Source organism: Corvus moneduloides, chromosome 4 (genome assembly GCF_009650955.1).
Source record: "Corvus moneduloides isolate bCorMon1 chromosome 4, bCorMon1.pri, whole genome shotgun sequence".
In the NCBI taxonomy this organism is placed as follows: domain Eukaryota; kingdom Metazoa; phylum Chordata; class Aves; order Passeriformes; family Corvidae; genus Corvus; species Corvus moneduloides.
The window spans coordinates 34,330,916-34,350,773 of record NC_045479.1 but is presented as its reverse complement, the minus strand read 5'-3'; the positions used below and the strand labels follow the sequence as shown (position 1 = coordinate 34,350,773).

General features: G+C 37.8%; 1 protein-coding gene across 5 annotated transcripts in view; it reads left to right on the top strand.

The window, feature by feature from the left end:
• METTL25 (methyltransferase like 25) overlaps nt 1-19,723 on the top strand; it is a 53,228-nt gene extending 33,505 nt beyond the window's left edge. For 4 of the 5 annotated variants that reach the window (XM_032105334.1, XM_032105333.1, XM_032105337.1 and 1 more), the window contains 5 exons: nt 515-608; nt 2,039-2,140; nt 11,423-11,497; nt 12,118-12,189; nt 13,761-19,723. In XM_032105334.1, coding sequence (XP_031961225.1) covers nt 515-608; nt 2,039-2,140; nt 11,423-11,497; nt 12,118-12,189; nt 13,761-13,859 — 442 coding nt within the window. In that variant the 3' untranslated portion in view covers nt 13,860-19,723. The remainder of the gene's footprint in view (nt 1-514; nt 609-2,038; nt 2,141-11,422; nt 11,498-12,117; nt 12,190-13,760) is intronic. The other variant, XM_032105335.1, reaches the window with a different exon arrangement.
• The last annotated feature ends 135 nt before the right edge of the window (nt 19,724-19,858 follow it).

The following is a 19,858-nucleotide window of genomic DNA, read 5'->3' as shown; positions in this document are numbered from 1 at the left end:
AACCCACATTTTTGGCTGGCTTGAAATGCAAGCTGTTGAGTTGTGAACAGACAGAATTATGGCATCATTTAGTGAAATAAAAATTGCAAGGATAAGAACACAAGGTAGCAAGCAAAAGTGGCATTTGCTTAGTCCAGTGTTTGTGTTAAATAAATTACAGCCGCATTATAGTAGGTTATGGAAGTATTATAGAAGTATAGAAGGAAGTCTCTGTCAATGGGAATAAGAATTTTGTCATTCATATAGGGAAATAAAAGTAGTGAAGAAATTAAAAAGAACCTTCAGCTATATCTCAAATTTTTAGGTAAAATAATAACCTTGTTATAACCATAATACAGTTGCTGTGTCTAGCAAGTATTAGCTAGATTGTTTTAAGTGGAAGGGGGAAAAAGGGAAGTTGTTATTACTAACTTGGCAGTAGTAGCCATCCAACTGATTTATTTCTCCTGTTCAAAATATCTGAATTTCTGTTGTTGGATGTATAAAAGCCTACACCTCGGTACTGTATTTGCAGTGATCGACATGTTGGAAAAACCTTCTCCAAATCATCCTCCTTCATAGATTATGTCAGAAGGTCTCTGAAAAAGCTGGAACTGGATGATTCAAAGGTGAGTCACTAATTAGAGACTATATGAAATTGTTATATCCATATTAGTTCTTAAAGTCAGCACCACAATGCAATGTTTAAGCCATTGAGTTGATTTATGTTGTATATTGCTGTATGAATAATATATTTGAAGACCTAATGCCTTTAAATTAGTAAATGTTAAGGAAATATATTAAGATTTTAAATAACTTGGAGAAAAATAAAGTAAATATAAAGTAGAGATTTAAAATATTTTTGAGATTTTATTTATGTTCTTGAGTATCTTGTCTTAGTCCTACAACTGCTCAATTGGTCAACAGATGGCAACATAGCATTAGGCATGACTGTGTGAAGATCACAACCATGTTGTGAGAACAAGTTGTGCGAAAGAGACACTAGGGAGTACTAGACAGATTGCTAACAAATTAAGTACAATCAAAGGAAAAGCGGGAGTGGCAAGCATGTAAAATATTTAAGGTAAATGTTGTTGTAGTCTCTGGTAAAGTAATGTTTAAAACCTGTAGTCAAAATGTCAAATCACTTAAGATTTGCCAGGCAGGTCAAAGCATGAACTAGGAGAAACAGGGAAAACCAAATAAGCAAGTAAATTCAAATGAAATTGGAATCATCCTGACAGCATTAAGAAAAGGACTTATGCCTGAAGTTTGCTGTATATTAAAAGGATTATATTTAATTCTGTAGTTAGCAAATCACATCTAACAAATGTAGTTACCCGTTTGCTTTTCTGTATGAATAGGCATTATTCATGCATTCACTTCAGCTAGAAGTAAAATTATGTCTTTCTTTGTGTGTGTACAGTCACCTAAAAGCAATAGTGCATTGTTTGTGCAATAATTAGTTCACAAGATCATTGGTTAAATCTGCTGGTGCAGATTTGTCACTGTTTTCTTTAAAATCAGTGAGCATAGAAAGTTTGTGTCAAGAGGTCTGATTTTAGGTGTGTTGCCTTTTGCTAAAAAGGGTCTGGACAAATGCGAGTTGCCCTGAGACAAAGATGTCTGTCAACACTGCTTCAAGCTGCATGTTTATGTGGTTGCTAAAGACCTGAATCAAGTAAATGCTCACTATTGCTCATGTTCCTCCTCATTTTATGTGCAGCTGGCTGCATACTGAAGACTGGATTTTATGCTGAAGTAAACAATATTATTTTTTTATTTCCCAGCTATATTGAAATCTGCAGCAGCACAAAACCAGTTCTATTTTGATACTACTGGGAGGAAAGTTGTTACTGCTCCCTAAACAGCAGTTCTGACCCTGCAGTTTTCATGGTGGAGTCAGCACTACATCTACACAATATTGGAGAATGTGTTAAATTCCTCTCTTCAGAAAAAAAAAAAATACTTACATAGCTAGAACTGTGATGCAACCTAAACATTTGCTCTGAAAGACAACAAAAATCAAAGAGAAATTCATGCTGGGTTTGTTTTTCAGCTTTATTTAGAAATGAACAAAAGAGCAGCTGTACTGCATAGACCAAAAGTCTACTTTGTCTCTGGCAGTGGACAAAAACTGATACCTTGGGAAGAATATAAGGTGGGAGTAAGCATATATGAAGCATACTTCCAGAATAATCCAAAATGTCCTTGTCATTCACAAAGAAAAAAGGGAGGCAATCATTGTCTTAATACATAAATCTATTTAGGTTATATTAAAAAAGCAGCTAAAACTTAGTGGTACTGTGTAATGCAACCAGAGAACTATGAGAAAAAATCGTTTCCATATGGGTCTCTGTTTTACACATGCAAAGATATTTTCTAAAAAACAGAAGTCAAGAAACTGCAAGTCTCCAGTCTTTTACTAGGCTTATCAGAATATTAAAAATAATTTCATCTCTGTATGATAATAAAAGTACTGGAAGGGAAAATAGAGGGGTAAAGGCACTGTTTCCCTGCCAGGGTTTGGTAGTTTGTCATGTATGGTAAAATCTTGGATGGTTTTGATCACTGTAGCTGAATCTGTACTGTGGGATGTAAACATTCTTCCAAACTTAATGGTTCATGATAAGGATCACAGCTGCTTCCTTTATACACACCATTACCTCTGTTTCTGATCAAAAGGTAGCCCCTGGTGCAATCCAGTCATTTTCCAGTCTGGACAATTGTGGAGGCAGGATAAAGAGTGCAAGTATATAAAACACCTAACCTGCCCTGATACTCATTTTTTTAAGTGTGTGCCTTTTGCTAAATACTACACTGATGAAGACTCATCAGGTATAATTATCCAAATACTAAGGAATTTTGGGTACGGGTTTTAAGTAAAGATTATTTCCTGAATCCTGCCAATAGCTCATGTGAAGAAACCCCTCTGCTTCTTTCCTTTGTGGAATAGATGTGAAGTCCTTTGCTTATGCGAAGCAAGAACCAGACTCTTTATAAAAAGAGTCTTAATCAGAAATGAGTTAGAGTGAGACAACATAGTAAAATAGTTTTTCTACCAAAAACAAAAAAGAAAAAAGCACATTTATCAATAACCATTCCTTGTTAACGGTTACTGTTCAAGGACTAAAGTTTCCAATGAAGTGAGCCAAAATAATTTCCTCTATTCATGGTGTTTCCTTTCAGTGTTGAAGAGCCTGTCAATTAAACATCATTAAACAGATGCAAATGAAATATTTTTTTCTGCCTTTTGGTACAGGACCATTCCCTTCACACATCTCTTTACCTCAGTAGTGAAAATGTGATATAAGCCATGACTACTGAATTTCTGACAAAACATCCTCATTTTGTGAGGGCAGAGAGAAGTCTTTTAGTGTGAGCGTGTTGCTTCACAAGTATGGCTATATTGCTTATAGCTTCAGAGTTAATGGAATTTCTTTGTGGGCCATGGACTTTAATGATTGTCTAGTTCCAACCCCCCTGCTGGGGGGCAGGGACACCTTTCCCTAGACCAGGTTGCTGAAAGCCCCCTCCAGCCTGGCTTTGAACGCTGCCAGGTATGGGGCATCCACAGCTTCTCTGGGCAACTTGTTCCAGTGTCTCACCACCCCTATAGTGAAGACTTTCTTCCTTACGTAATCTAAACCTATCCTCATTCATTTTAAAGGCATTCCCCCTTGTCCTATCACTACATGCCCTTGTAAAAAGTCCCTCTCCAGCTCTCTTATAGGTCCCCTTTAGCTAATGGAAGGTGCTTTAAGGCCTCCTCAGAGCCTTCACTTCTCCAGGCTGTGCAGCCCCAATGCTCTTAGCCTGTTGGCCAAAACTCTTTGAGTGCAGCCATTCTGCCAATTCCTTATCCACTGAGTGGTCTCCAGTTTAGAGAGGAGGATGTCAGGTGGGATAATGTGAAATGTTCTGCACAAGTCCAGGTAATGATGTCAGTTGCTCTTTCCTTATCTACCAATGCTGTAGCTCCCTCATAGAAGGCCACTGGATTTGAAGGCACAGTTTGCCATTAATGAAGCCATGTTGGCTCTCACCGATTACCTCTTTATTTTCTATGTGCCTTAGCACAGTTTCCAGGAGGACCTGATCCATGATCTTGTCAGGCATCAAAGTGAGACTGACTGACCTGTAGATCCCCAGTCTTTCACTTTTTCCCTTTTTAAAAGTGAGTTATGGGTTATGTTCCCCTTTTTCCGTGGGAACTTCACTAGGCTGACATGACTTCTCAAATATACTGGATTGTGGCTTAGCAGCTTCATCTGCCAGTTCCCTCAGGACCTACAGACACGTCTCATCAGGTCCTATGGACTTGTGTGTCTTCAAGCCCCTAAGATGTTTTTGAGCCTGATCTTCTTGTACAGTGAGCAGTTCTTCATTTAATCAGTCCCTGCCTTTGTCTTCTGCAGCTCAGGTGGTGGGGCTGAAACACTTGCTGGTAAAGATTCAATCAAAGAAGTTGTTGAGTATCTCAACATTCTCTGTAAGCTATGTAAGCAGTCATCTGTTCTGGAGAGGGCACACATGTAGCCAGTGTACCTACAGAAGCTTTTCTTGTTGCTCTTGATGTCAGTCAAGTTTAGTTCTGTCAGAGCTTTATCTTTCCTAACCTGATCCCTGGATACTTGGACAATATCTCTGTATTCCTCCCTGGCTACCTGTCCTTGCTTTCACTCTTGGTAGTCTTCCTTTTTCTTGTTTGATTTGGCCAGGAGATCATTGTTCATCCATGCCGATCTCATGGTATTTTTTCCTGACTTCCTCTTTAAGCTTGGAGAAGGTAACCCTTGAGTATTAACCAGCCTGCATGGGCCCCTTTTCCCTCCAGGGCTTTATGCCATAGTACTCTGTCAAACTGATCCCAGGAGTCTGCTCTCCTGAAGTCCAGGGTAATGAGCTTGCTGTGTGCTCTCCTCGCTGCCCCAAGGACCTTGAATTCCACCATTTAATGGTCACTGCAGCCCAGGCTGCCCGTGGGCTTTGCATTCCCCATGAGGCCTTCCTTGGTGGTGAGAATCCAGCATTGGCTCCTCTATCTCATGGAAAGGAAGTTCTCATCAGTGCATTCCAGGAACCTGCTGGGTTGCTTATGCTCTGCTGTGCTGTCCCTCCAACAGATACTGGTGTGGCTGAAGGGCCCCATGAGGAACCAGGGCTTGTGAATGTGCAGCTGCTCCTTTCTGCTTGCACAGGGCTGCAGTAACTGGTCTGGATACATACCAAAGCAGTATTTATTCCTGATAGACTCTGTGTTGTACAGATAGAGCATTAAGGGTCACATAGCTTTTGGAGAAATTCCTTCTATCAGAAGATTTTTCCCTTTTATTCACCATTTTGCCTAACTTGAGTGGGGGACCTTCTTTTGGGAGAATGGAGCATTCATCCTGTACTCTCTCCTAGGGTAGCTAGCCCTTCTGATACTTGTTAGCCTTTTTGCTTTCAAGCAGCGAGAGCAATTCCTTCCTCTTCAGCTCGGAACATGTTTCATCTGTTTGTAGCTGCTTTAAAAATGCATTTAAAATTAAGCCTCTTTATTAACACCTTTGCTTGCTGCTTAAGGCAATAAGTGCTACAAACAGCAAAAGTCCTCGTGTAAGTGTCTATGTATTTCTAGAGTTTTTAGGAAAGAAAACTCAAAAGTCTTTAGGTTTCCTGATGTCCTGTTCTTACTGGGGTAGATTAGCAAAAGACCTTTCATAGGGCCTAGCTTAAGGTGATTAAATGGAGAAAGTGCTTACAAAAGCTAAGGCCTGGGTGTGTCTGACAGACTTTGGGATCTGTTGACTCGGTGCTTTTGCAAACTCCAGACTATTTAATTTTGAGTGTTAAAGCTGGTAGACAATACTGAAATCAGAATTTGTGAAAAAATACTTCTTTTTTCTTCACTAATTGCTTATTTTTTGTCAGACAAGTTTGGATTTTTTTAGTTTTGATAAGTGGAGATGGATTTCTCTTAGCTTACCATAGACTGTCCTTGACTTGTAAATTCTCCTCAGCAGTGACTAGTGGCATATCATAAAATGCAGTTTGCAAACGAAGGGAGATAACATGAAGCTTACTGTGTGGCTTAATTTTGCTCTTGTTTTATAAAGTCTTGAAAAGCCACTCACTTAAGACTGGGAAACTGTCAGTAGTGGAATTGTGTAATACATTAAGACATGAACTAACCTGAATATATGCAACTGTACTGAGAATTAAAAAGAATTTTTGCAGAAATTGGGGAAGAGAGGGACTTCTAGCCTGAGATTTCTTATGACCTTAATGTCTACCCCACAGCCAATGTCAGTGTGTATATCTTGAAATGACAGTGACTATCTGAAACTGGTTGGTCTTTACTAAGAATATTTATAATTTTGATACTTTTTATTGTGTTCAGCCATAGGGCAAACAATGCCAAAGCCAAAACAATGCTTTCCACTTTCTCCTGAATCCTAAACCAGCAATTAACTGAGACTAAGCAGTCAAAAAATGAAGGTACTACATGGACTTATACACAATGCATTTTACAATTGCTGAAGAGTTGACTCTCTTCACTGTTTTCTTGGACAGAAGGAATTTCAGCTCACAGATTTCCTGTTTCCTTTGTTAGTTAGGGAGGTACTAAATGACAGCTCAGGTAATACTTGCATAGCACTCTATAAAGTGTAAGCACATAATGCTGTTTTTAAGCATAACTGTTTTTCAAATAGACAAAATACTATCCCAATTATGGTACTGTAGCAATTTACTCTGACAAGGAGTCTTAAGAGATTTGTATCTCAGTTAGGTATAATTATAAATAATATAGATCGCATTCATTTGAAATGCATTTTAAATGAAGTTCTAAATAAACTTAAGTCTCTCGGTAATTTCATTATCTGTTTTACATTATTTTACAGTATATTACATTACAGTATTTTTAACTACCTTAGTTACGGAAAAGTTGTAAAATTTCCCGTAAGGTATGTTCTCCCAAGTGTTTTGAACTGATCTAAGGCACTGCTCTGCTAGAAGGATTGCCTTACAGTTTTCTTGTACTCTCGTTAGTGTTCCTGACAGTGCTGGTACAGGAAGAGAGGAAACATGGAATTCTCTAGTCAGTGCAGGAAGAAGCAGTCCCTTTGAGGCAGCAAGGAGAAACTGCATCTGACAGACTGTGGAATAGCATCCTTAGGCTGTCTCTTCTCTGGAGGGCACGTGAAGCATTGGACAGTAAAAGAGACTTTCATTCTCTTTAGTCTAGAGAAGGATACAGCTCTGAAAAAATGCTCTCTGAAGAAATGTGAAGTGTGGTGTCACTAATTGTCCCACACCTTGTGCCTGAGCATTTTCCTTTCAGCCTGTGCTCTTATCAGCATACCTGTGGGGCTGCAGTCCAAGCTGGGTATGCTCAGGTGTGTGATATCTCACATGCTCTTAGGGCTCTGTGACAGTCTCACCTTATTCACAACAGATCAGTCAGTCCTGTGGCTCATCTTCAGTTCCACCTCCAGCATACGGTATATATGGTATAAATGGTATAAATGGTATACCTACATGGTATAGTTACAATTAGGTCACTGGAGACCTTGCTAGGTCCTCTCAGTTGTTTCAGCTATTTGAGTGACCACGTCAATCCACAAAGAAATCAGTTTAAAAGAAAGCTTGCACCACCATCACAATGCAAAGAGACGAGGCCCTTTTGTTCACAACTTGATAAAGACCAGGAGACATTGTAGCTGTATCAGGGAAGAAATACTGGCCAAAATGAAAGGAAGGTCACTCAAGTGTCAGTAACATAAGCTGGATTTTTGAGTGCAGAGTCATTATTAAGACAAATGCATGTATTTGAGTTTCTTCATGTTCATAGTATCAACATCATAATGTAAGAAAAAAGTTCAGTGCATATATATGAAGAATTTTTTTGGGGTACACAAATGAGTGACAATGCAGAGAACAGTTGCATGGACAACTTCAATGGCTGAATAGGGCTTGCATTGCATATGGAAGTACAATTCTTCTTCAAAAAGGCAAAGAGTAAACTACTCCTAGTTCACCTTGGAAGGAGAGCTGAAGGTTTGTTGGGTACTAAAGGCTGGTGGAAAGCCATTGCAGTTTCAGACAAAGCCAGTGTTACCTGAGTTTTGTTTGTCTTCCTATAAACTGTGGCAAACTACCAGTTACCCTTTTCATGCCCTTCTCTACCAATGCTTTTCAAAGGACACTTTCTCTCTTTTCCAGCTGAGCTGTTGCATTGAATTGGTTCACTCACCAAACTTTCGTCTCAGGCACACTGTGGAGCAGCACCGAGTCTATCCATGACAGCAGGACGCGTTCAGTCAGAATTTATAACAGGCAGGGAAGGAGTAGAAAAACACATACTTGAGTATGGCAGTGTCCAAGAGACATTTTTGACCCACTTTTTATTTGCCAAACATTTCACAGCTTGTTTTCTTTTAATTTGAATGCTTCATCTTGAAAAATGGGGAACATAAAGGAAGCAAAAGCAGAAAGGCTTCAAGATCACATTTTTTCAAATATAGATCTTTGTATTTTAATTCCAAATAGCCTGTAATTTCTAAAATCCATTATACTAAAACCCTATTAATACTCAGTTGAAATGAAAAGCTTATAGGGCAGAGGTTAAATAAACTCTTTTGTTTATTTCATGACTGATATATTTTAGTTAGTTTGACTGTTTAGAGGGGAAGAGAAAAACAAAAAGAACTCTTAAAATATTTGCACAGCTTCACAGAAAATAAAATAGCAATAAGACCCAAAAAAAATTCTTGTTAGTCCACATTAGTACTGCCAGATCAGCTACGCAGCCTTGCCTTTGCAGTTGGGAAAAAGTACTTTCTAAATTAAAAAAATATGACTGAAATACTACAAAAGGTTTTGTAATCTCCTCTTGTTTTAAAGCAGAATTGGAATTACGCATCATTCCTGAAAATAATATTTGCAAGATTTTCTAAAAGCTTCCTGTGATGGAGACTGACAACCTTGCCAGTCCTTAATTAACCTCTAAGAGAAAATGTTTCTTCAAGTTTTTGGCTGAATTTTTTTCTTTTTTTTTTCTTTTAATTCAAGCCCATTGGTTCTCACCCTATCCACTGCAGACACAGTGAGCAAACTGTTCCCTACTTCTTGGTGATAGCCTTGTAAAAGCTGTTATTATGCCCACTCTCAATTTTGTCTCATTTAGCCTGATCAGTTCCAGTTTTCTGAGTCTTTCTTCATAGGTCATGTTTTCTAGATCATTGATCTCTTTCAGGGCTTTTTCAGACAGTTCATTTCTTTCTTTGAAATCTGATGCCCAAAAATGGATGCAGTATTCCAGCTAGAGCTTTTCCACTGCCAGAGTTGAAGGATTACTTCCTGTACTTTGCAGGCTGCTCTCCCATACATGTAACAGAATGGTGGTTGCTTTTTTTTGCAGTAGCACAACTGTGACTCTCACTCAGCTTATGATCTGCTCTATCTTCCAGACTGTCATCTGGTGCTCCCCGTCCTGAACAGCTGATTATTTCTGCCTGAGCCTAGGCCCTTCTGCTTTTCTGTACAGCGTTTCAAACTTCTTCTCTAAGCAATGCTCCAGTTTCTGAGTTATTTTAAGTTCTGGCAATGCCTTCATGTTGCACATTTGCAGACTTAGCTAATGTGTTTTCTGTTCTATTGTCTGAATTCTTAATGAAAATGCTGCATTCCATGATGGACCTCCAGCCATCAGGTCCTTCCGGTTGCTCAGAGGCTCATTAGGAACCACTCTCTGGTTATGGTCATTCAGACAGTTTTCACTCACTTTGTAGCACTTTAATCTGAAGCTTGTTTCCTAAATTTGCTTATAAAATTATTATGGGAAATGTTATCAAAAGTCTTTTTGAAATCAAAATATATGAGAACCAGTTGTTTTTCTCTGTCATGAATCCTTTTACCCTCCTTACAAGTGAAGTAGACTGACTTGTGATTTATTCTTCATGAATTCATGTTGATTATTACTCATTTGCTTATCTTTCAGTGGTTTTAAATTCTTTATTTGTTCAATTTTTTCAGTGCATTGAATCTGAACTGTCTGCTCTATAATAGGACATATATCTGCTGTCTGTCTGACATACTATGAGAACAACTCAGTGACAATGAGTAATAGTTCTGAGGTCACTTCAGTCCCTTCCTGGCTGTCCCAGGATAAAGTTTATAATACACACCTGATTTGAAAACTTACGTATTTTTTTAATGTTTCCTGTTTTTTTTTCCCTATTTTAGGCAAAGATTTTACTTCTTTGCAACTGGATTAGCCACATGCTCTCAGATGATTCTTCTGATAAAAGTGTGCAAAAATGTATTAAGCACTTCAACTTTCCTAGTGTTTTGTCAGAGAGTTGTAGAATCATTTAGGCTGAAAAAGACTTTTAAGAGCAGCAATTCCAATAGTTAACTCAGCACTGCAAGTCCACCACTAAACCATGTCCCTCAGTGCCACATCTACACAGCTGTCAGAGCTGTTACTTTTCTGCTAAGTTTGGATTTGCTCATTCCATAGCCACAACAGAAAAGCCATACTGCAAAGCTCCCAGTACTGCAGAAGTGCATCAGGCCCTTTCAGCTCTGCTCTTCCCAGCAGCCTCCATCACCAATAATGCTGCAGACCTACTTCCCACTCCTTTGGCATGTTCCTTACGTGGCCAGCTCAAGTGTCTTGTTCAGTGTCCAGGACTGTGGTCAGCAGAGCAGACACATCGTGACTTTCAGATGTGGTGAGATGTGGTGGTCTGGCTGCCCTATTAGAGAACACACTTTGTGTAGAGCAGTCATGGTCACAGCTGCAGCACCTGCTGTGCTGCACTGGCCAGCAAGGGCTGAAAAGGCTTAGTCAAGTTTCTGAACTGCCTTTGTATCAAATTCAGCCCCAAATCACAGCATTTACAGTCATGGTGGCAGTGCTGGCAATCTCACATTGGGTGATTGGGAAGAGAGGGAACATGCAGTAGTTCAAATAGAAAAAGTTTTATTTTAAAGATGGGTAATTTTAGGCACAGGGAAACAAAGCATTATTTCCAGAATCCAGTAGTAGGTTTTGGAATGTGAAATACCATCCATTTTGCTCTCACACCAGAGTTTAATTCTCCGCTATTTAAATAAATTTCTTGGGTGTGGGAGTGAGGACCGGATAAGATACATGGAAAGGAAATGAGAATGTTATCTCCACTTTACTGTGTCATTCTCATTTAAGAATGGCTGGAGCTTTCTGAATAATGGATATATCTCAGTATTTCATGTCAGTGGAAAATGCTGTCTGCAAAACAGTTCTTGTAAATTAGAACTGAGAAACTGCTATTGGAAAATTATAAATATTAGCAAAGTGCTAATTTCAAAAACAAAACATGGATTTCATTTTGTAGTGTGATTCTAAATTCTGAAGTTCTCTTGAAAAAGTAACTGGAATAACTCTGATATCCTTTTTTTTAATCCCTTGCAGCTCCCAGACAGCTGTATCATGGATTACTATGAAAAGTACAAGCACAGAATGAATGAGCTTGAAGCATTTAATATGGTAAAAGTTATAGGATTAATACTATTACCTTGTATATATGTGCTAGTCTAGAACAAAGCCCTGTTAAGTTTTATGTGGAGGTGGACTGTCTTACACTGTGGTATGCAATCAAAAAAACAAAGCCATTCCCCCTTCCATACTTTGGAGCATATCCTATTCCAAAACTATATTAGGTGTAAGTAAAGTAATAAAGTGAACACATGGAAGATTCTTTTTCAAGAGGGACTATTGCACTGGAAAATGGAATGTCAGTCTCCTTTTAAACCTAGACTGGTCTCCATGCAGTTATTTCATAAAAAACTCTTTTTATTAAAATTCATTATTTCCCTCTTTAAAATTGGTCTGCTACATTTAATATTATTTTCTTGTTGGACAGTGTCTGAAAACCAACCAAATAACATTGTTCCCTAACTTTATGGCATTCCATGTATTTTTGATCTTTAATATAACCGGCTTTGAAGATGTCCATCCCATAGGGAAAATTAGCAAGGTGACATTTGTACAACAGAACTCCTAAAAAATGATTGACCTTCGTGGAATTGTTTTGAGGAAATGTAGCCATTTGGAAGTGTATTGCCTGTCTTTCCCAAAAGGATTATAGTATCTAATCTTTCTTTCAGCTGAAGGTTGTTCTGGCTCCTTGCATAGAAGTTTTGATACTTCTGGATCGTCTTTGCTACCTCAAGGAGCAGGTATTTTTGCATTCTCTTTTATAATACCTAAAGGTTACATCACTGAAATGAGGCTATTTCAGTCAATTTATTACTGTGCAGACAAAAAGTCTCTGTTGCAGAATTATTATTCTCATCATATTTGCAAAAGTATAAGCATTCATTCCATTTAGTATAAACATATGCCCAACAGATGTTTTTGTTTTCAGCAAAGCAGCAACAGTAAAGTTTATGCTCTTTTAATTGTACGGTAATTACTAGTCAATAGACAATAAAAAATAAATTAATCAAATGTGCAACAAATCTCATTTTATACAACATAATGAGATATTTAATAATTTAAAAAAATTTGGAAATGCTAAACAAACATTGTGCTGTTAATACTCAAACTTCCCATGAATGTGCTTTGGAACATATAATTCAATAAATTTTGAATTAGATCCAAAATGTTTATGATTTTCTTTTACTGTTTCTTAATTAAGATCAATGATGAGAGAGGGTGCACTTTTTCCAAGTGTATGGGTCAGCTGAGGTATATTTGACTAACATACAGCCTGGATAAATATTTTACAAGTATAGATCTGGGATATAATAAGCAAATGCTACTACATTTACTCCATGAAGACTTCCGTTACACTGCTTCTTCTAACACTAATTTTGAGCTTGGCCTGGTTAGCTCGAAAGCAGTGGTAATACTTTTTCTGAACGAGTAAACATCTTTCACACAAATAATAATTTGCTAGGAGGAAGTGGTAGCATCTTCCAGCTTCTGCTCTGGGCCATGGTCAAAATAAAATGTTAAAATAAAGTTCAAACTCAATTCATGTGAATAGCTGTGTTTTTCCACCATAAACCTTTCATTTTAACAGCTCCATTTTATCATAAGTGAAAACTCACTTTATTCTTTGTCACGGTGCACTTGGAACAACTGAGTTGTAGTAAACGTATGCTTTTGTTTTAACTGGTATTTTTACAGAGAGGCAATTTGAAATATTTAAATAATGATGTATTTTCCCAAATGCCAACCAGTTAAAAATTGCATAGAGATCTGTATGATTTCCAAGATGGGAGATCAAACTTGCTGTATGTAATACTGCTTCACCTTTTCTAAATGTAATATATGCATGAATTTAATCTTGTACTGATTGATTTGCAAAATGTGTTTAGGAAGAAAAATAGGAATTATAAAAGCCAAATGCAACGTGATGACCAGATCCAGCTGGCCTGATTCATTCGAAAAGTCAGTTAATTAGCTTCAGTAGTAGAATGTGCAATATAAAATGAGTATGACATGATCCTTAATTTCTTTGCTCTAGTTCAACCAAAAAGCAAAGCTTTATTGGTGAAGGGGGTCGGAAGCTATCATTTATTAGCACCAGAAATAATTTAATGACTTTAAAATACATCCTGTTATGGGTGTCCTTTTTTTCACAGCAAACTTTCCCTGATTTTCTTATAGGTGGTTTTCCTGCTTTGCACTAGGATAATTATTTTTAGTTTCAATTTTTTATTTAGAAATGTGGACCTATTAGCATATCTTAGCTTATAAGTCAAACACATTTTTATGCACTTTAATTATATATCATTTTCAGGAAAACATTGCCTGGTCTGGACTTGTGAAGTTATTTGATCCTGTGAAGTCCCCCAGATGCTATGCAGTTATTGCTCTGAAGAACCAGTCATGTTCTTAAGTGGAAGCAAATTGCAGAGAGATTGGAAATTCTGAACTGATACTGCTGTTTCCTCCCTTTTATTGTTATTTTTAATTGATTCCTCAAGTACAATGTTTGCTTTTCAGATGCAAAAGAAAAAAGTGCAATGCTTTTTTGAATCTTCAGAAATAAATATCTCCTTTATAAATATGATTTCTTCCTTATGTCAGTTACTAAACAATGTTGAACATCTGACTTTATTATAAATGTTACAGCCCATACTATATGATTATTATTTAAAATAACATTATGTTTCTTCTTTTTAAGGTATTATGCTTGTGTATCAATATCCTTTCTCTTGATACTTCTAATCTCAAGATAACATTCTCAATTTTCACCAGTGCCTGGTATCAGCAGTCTCAGACTAGGCTCATCTTTCTTCTTTTCTGGATTCAGATGGTGCAGAGTATAAACAGAAAAATAACCTGCACTGTAGACAAGAGGCTCACAGACTAAATAGGATCTTTGTACTTCCTCTTCTTCAGGTCATCAGGACCAGCTTATTTATAGAGCAGTGTAGAAAAGCCTAAGTAGCGACTACCTGCAAAGGACAGTTTTATATTAACCCCTTCTTCCTTCAGGCATTTTCTTGGCATGCACTTGTTTGCCTGTCACTGTGAAAGAAAAAATGTGTGCTTTAATCCAGTGGGAGATTTCCCAGTGCTTACGAATCAGCTGCCCTGCTGGGGTTCACTCTGTAATCCTTGGGTTGTACTGGAAAGCCCTTATCTGGCTCAACTCTGTTGGGTGTAAATACTTGGGTACCCAAATGAATTGAAACTTCCTAGGCAGTTTCTTGTTAGCTGTGCTGCATTCATGAGTGAGAAATTTATTTGTTGATGCATTTATCTCAATGGGTTGCCTAATTAAGCTTGCAGATTTTCCATCAATTAAAAAAAAGAGAAAAGTTTCTTTTCTAAGTCCTAGTGCTTTTATTAGAATTTTTCAGCATATGTAAAATATAATTAACTCCTAGTGCCCAGAAAAAAGGACAACAAATAAATTACAGTATTAAAGAAATAGAAAAGGGGGAGAAAGAAGAAAAGAGGAGAACACACATGGAAGATGAGAATAACAAAAAATATTTTTATATTAACTGTAGAATAACAGTAATTTAGACTGAGTGAGACTGAGACATGAGTAGGAATGGATCTTACTCTGTTGCAGCTTGCAAAATATAATGAGAGCTTGTGAACATGGCCACTCAAGAAAAGAGACATAAGGTACTTTGCTAACAAGTCACATCTTTCTTGATGTATTCACTTGGAAGAAATATTTTGGTTTTATGTCTGTCAAAGGTCGCTGCTATCTGTTTTAGAACTCCAGTCCTTATTAGCTCCATGGTTCCATTATGAGCTTCTGATATTTGTTTGGTCTGAATATATTCAATCCTTAGAGCTGCTGAACATCTTCAGTGCCCAAGGAAATTAACAGAAGCTGCAGGTGTGGAGCAGTAGAGCTAAGAGAAAAATGAGGCCTTCCATATATGCCACCTTTTTTTATACAGACGGTACTGAGGAAACTAACAAGCTGCTGAATTCTTTTCCCAGGAGAGGAATCAAAAGAAAGAAAATCCTTTCCTAACCTCTAAGCATCTGGAAGGAAAAAACCAATAATACCTGATACAAAAAGGCAATCTAAAGTACATGACATTAAAAAGAAAAAAGGTGAACAAAAATCCTAGGAAAATAGGTTTTATTACATTATGTTCTGCTAAGACATGATGACTAATTGTTAGTGAAGTGTTAGAGTCATCCCTGTCTTATGTGCTGTTGAAAAAATGTGCTGGGGGAAGAAATTGCCTTTTTTTTGTTATGAATTGGTTCTTCTGCTTTTTCAGACCAAATTCTAAAAACTAGGCATATATGATGTTTAAACAAAGAAAGCACAATTTCCCACTGAAAATAAGGGCTTAAAAGTACCCAAAAATACTCATTTGAGCAAGCCCCATCTCATTTAATCTGAACACAGTTGAAATTGCAAAGGGTATACAGACTAGTGTTAATTTTATGTGATATGTGTGTAATGCTAGATAAATTCAAAGTTAAATTTTTATTACTATCTTAGGAGAACATTTGCAACAGTTTAGAAAAGCAAGCACATCTCTAGGATTAGCACAAATGCTTGTCTGGTGTTTTAAAAAGGTTTGAATAAATTTGCATTCCCTCCCCCAGCAACTTCTCAGGCTCTTTCAGTACTTTTCATGCACTTTGTAGTCTCTGCAGGCAAAAACAGAGGCAATGTGCTTCTTAGAATAATAACTATCAAGAGGTTTATAAGATGAGTTTGGATTCAAGCAAAGTCAGTTGCTGTCTGCTCTCAAAGCTGTTTCAAAGCTTTGGATGCCTGAATGCCTATGAGTTATTGTTTACACAATGGAAAAATCCCTGACAGTAATCAAGATGAATAAAACCACTTTTCTTCGTGGTTATTGCCAGAAGTTCTCCCATAAAGTAAACTGTATCCTAAATATGATGAAGTCTTTTGATAGGAAAGAATCTCCATTTTCTTTCAGTGTGACAGACCACTATCTATCTTGTTGTGCTCCCTAAGGAACCTGCTTTCCATCAGGTGTTTGCCTGATTCTGTTTGTGGCACAGCTATGCATTCTCTAACAGATTCAGAGTGTTTTATTTATCTTTCTTAGGGTTGAAACCTTTTCTTCGATGGAGGAATAAGAGTATATGCAGGGTATGTGTGCAACCTTAATATTCAAGAGATCATTGTAGCCCTAAAATCTCCAAGCCTGCTTTTGTGACAAACTTTGATTCTGCAGGTTGAGTGGGGTTCCTCAGGGGCTGGTATTGGGGCTGGTGCTGTTGAACATCTTTGTTGGAGACATGGGCAGTGGGATTGAGTGCACCCTCAGCAAGTTTGCAGATGACACCAAGCTGTGTGGTGTGGTCAACGTGCTGGAGGGAAGGGATGCCATCCAGAGGGATCTTGACAGGCTTGAGAGATGGGCCCATAAGAACTTCATGAAGTTGAACAAGGCCAAGTGCATGGTCCTGTGCCTGTTTTGGGGCAATCCCAAGCACAAGCACAGGCTGGGCAGGGAATGGATTGAGATGAGTCCTGGGGAGAAGACAAGGGGGGAATGGTCAAGCTGAAGGAGGGTAGGTTTAGATTAGATGTTAGGAAAAGATAGTGAGGCACTGGAACAGGTTGCCAGAGAGGTTGTGGACTTCTCATCCCAGGGAGTGTTGAAGCCCAGGTTGGATAGGGCTCTAAGACCTAGTCTAGTACAGAGTGTCCCTGTCCATGGCAGGAGGGTTGGAACTAGATGATCTTTAAGGTCCTTTCCAACCCACACCATTCTATGATTCTGTGTTTCTAGGTCTGATTTTGTGACTTACCACACCACAAAAAAAATCGGTGCTGTTTTAGTTTCTGGGATTTTAGTTTCAAGGGTTTTTTCTGATTGAATATTAGGTATATTTTATGGTAAATTATCTTCTTCATTGACATTATTCATTACTGTTAAAGTGCTTAATATCTGCTCAGAGTTAACATGCTTTTGCTATGCCTTGATGCAGTTAAAATCTTGAGACTCTATGTCCTGTGATGGCATAAAATCTGCACAGGGGAAGCATGCTAAATGTATTTGGCTTTGTGGCAGCTATATGTCTTTTTGATGACTGGAGTACTTATTGGCTTATATTTACTTTTTTCCTAAAAACTATCCTAAGTGTGTCATTATATTGTCAGAGATCACTGGTACTAAGGGCAAGTGGTAGAATAGGACCAGCACGAAGAAAATTTTCCCTGCTTCCCTTCCCCTGGAGCAGGCAAAGCGGCATGGTGGCAGCCATGTGTGAGCTAGCCAACTTAGTGTGGCACTTCAGACTTCCCTTTCCCGGGGAAGTAACCAAATACCAACCTCTGTTAGCATCTTTAAATCTCTTTATCCCATGTGTCTTATCATTCTCACTCATACCTGTTCTCCTTCTTGTTGATGTATAGTCTAGTGCACTGAAAAAAGGGGAATTCATGCTGGGCTGTGGGCCATGAAGGATTTTCAGTATTCATAACTAAATCAGAACTGAGGTATAGTTTTCCAGACGCTTAAACACCTGACCCTTAGAACTGTGACTTTAGCTCCCTCAGTTTCTGAAGTCCATTCAAATTTTGGGTTCCAAAATCCTGCCAGATGGGAGCATGGCCTGATTCTCTGGGAATCCAGCTGCCGTTCTCTCACCATCTGAAATAACCAACTCAGATTGGTGGGTTTATATTCTGTATCTCCAGGCAACTGCTGAATAAGTTGGTTTCTTTGAATTTGCTTATCCCTGCTTGTTATCTCTGTCAATGTTGTATTTCAGTGTGCTCTGAGATAAAGAGTAAAATCCTTCTGAGATGGATGCCTCAGAGAAGCTACACCACAGTTCTTCTTGTTGCTTTCTCCCTTAAATTAATTCCTGGTGATCAGAAAGATTAGTAAGCACCAGACATCCTGAGAAGCATAGGTGATTAAAAATTACTGTGCACAAGATCTTCTCTTCACGAGTCTTTCAGTTCAAGAGCTCTGAGGCATTTTCTTCACAGGAATTCCAGAGCACATTATCATTAAACTCAGACATCTAAGGAAACCCACCAAAACAATGAAAATTGGCCTCAAACTGTTAAACCATGCTGTTGTACACCAATCTTCCCAGTATAAACCTACATTCTCTTCAAGGCTGTCTGCAATGTCTCTATCAAACTGGAAAGAAATAGGCACTTGTCTCACATTTACAGTGATGCCGTTCATGAAATCAGCAAGAGAATGACATTCTACTCTCTGCTTTATGCTAAAAGGCAACAGAACCCTCAGAATGGGTATGCCCAACATTCAAAGATTTCTCCTGATACCATTATTGAAATCCTTTTAACAGATTTCTTCAGTCAGTTCAGTCTGTTACTTACTTCAGTCACTACTGACTATCATCAATAGGTCTACAACATCCTGTGATTTATATTCTATAGGTGGACCTTTCTCATAATATACTTGTCCAAACAGTAAATTACTTCAACTAATTCCTGGGAGTGGTAGCTACTCCTAGGTTTATTTATGGATTTTATAGTAAGTTTAAGTTGTTTTATCCAAGTGGAATCCTATTATACACTATAATTTTCTCAGAAATGTGCATTTGAAGTACATGAGAAAATGGTTTATAGATTACCAATTAAATGTTAAAAGAAATTGAAATGGTACTGTGTGAGTTCTTGGGTAGGAAAGCACAGTGTATGTCAGGTTACATCATGAGGTGCACTGTTGGCCAGAATTGGATAATTCACAAATGCAAAACACATAGACAGGATTACATGGAGAAAATATCTCAGAGATTTGCAGTTACTATAAAATGTATTGTTGTTCTTTATAAACTGTAAGAAGAAATGTAATTATGTTATTTAATTGGAATACAGGAAAGCTGAAACTTTCAGTAAGTAAAGAGGAGAGTCACATTTTAAACTTGCCTTACGATTTAGGAACTAGCTGCAAAAGTGACAGTGTCTTTTTAGGGCAACCATCTGAAATACTGTTCACCCCAGGAAATCAAGCTGTTTTCTACACAACATTTATTTTGTACCTGTTCTATAATCCAAGTCTATGCTTGGTTTTGTGGGCTTTTTGTGTAATAGTTGATTATTAAATTATCTCTTTTCAGTTTTTGCAATTACAGTCACAGTGGTTATGTGTAATAAGCAAGGACTTTCGATTTCTTCGTGGAGCTAACACATGCTAACAAGATACAATTGTTTAATATCTTTGTTTAAGATTAACAAAGATGGTCCAAAAGCAAAATATTACTTCTAAATTTAGGTACAGTTTATCTGTGGATTAAAAAATTCTGCATGTGAAACCTGTGAAACTCTTTGAGTTTTCATTACAAAATTCTCAGATTTATGTAAGTCTCTTTCTCTTTGCATCTGTACCAGTATAACTTATTCATGTAGATAAAGATGTTGTCAGGGTAGCTGGTATTGGGTTTCAGATG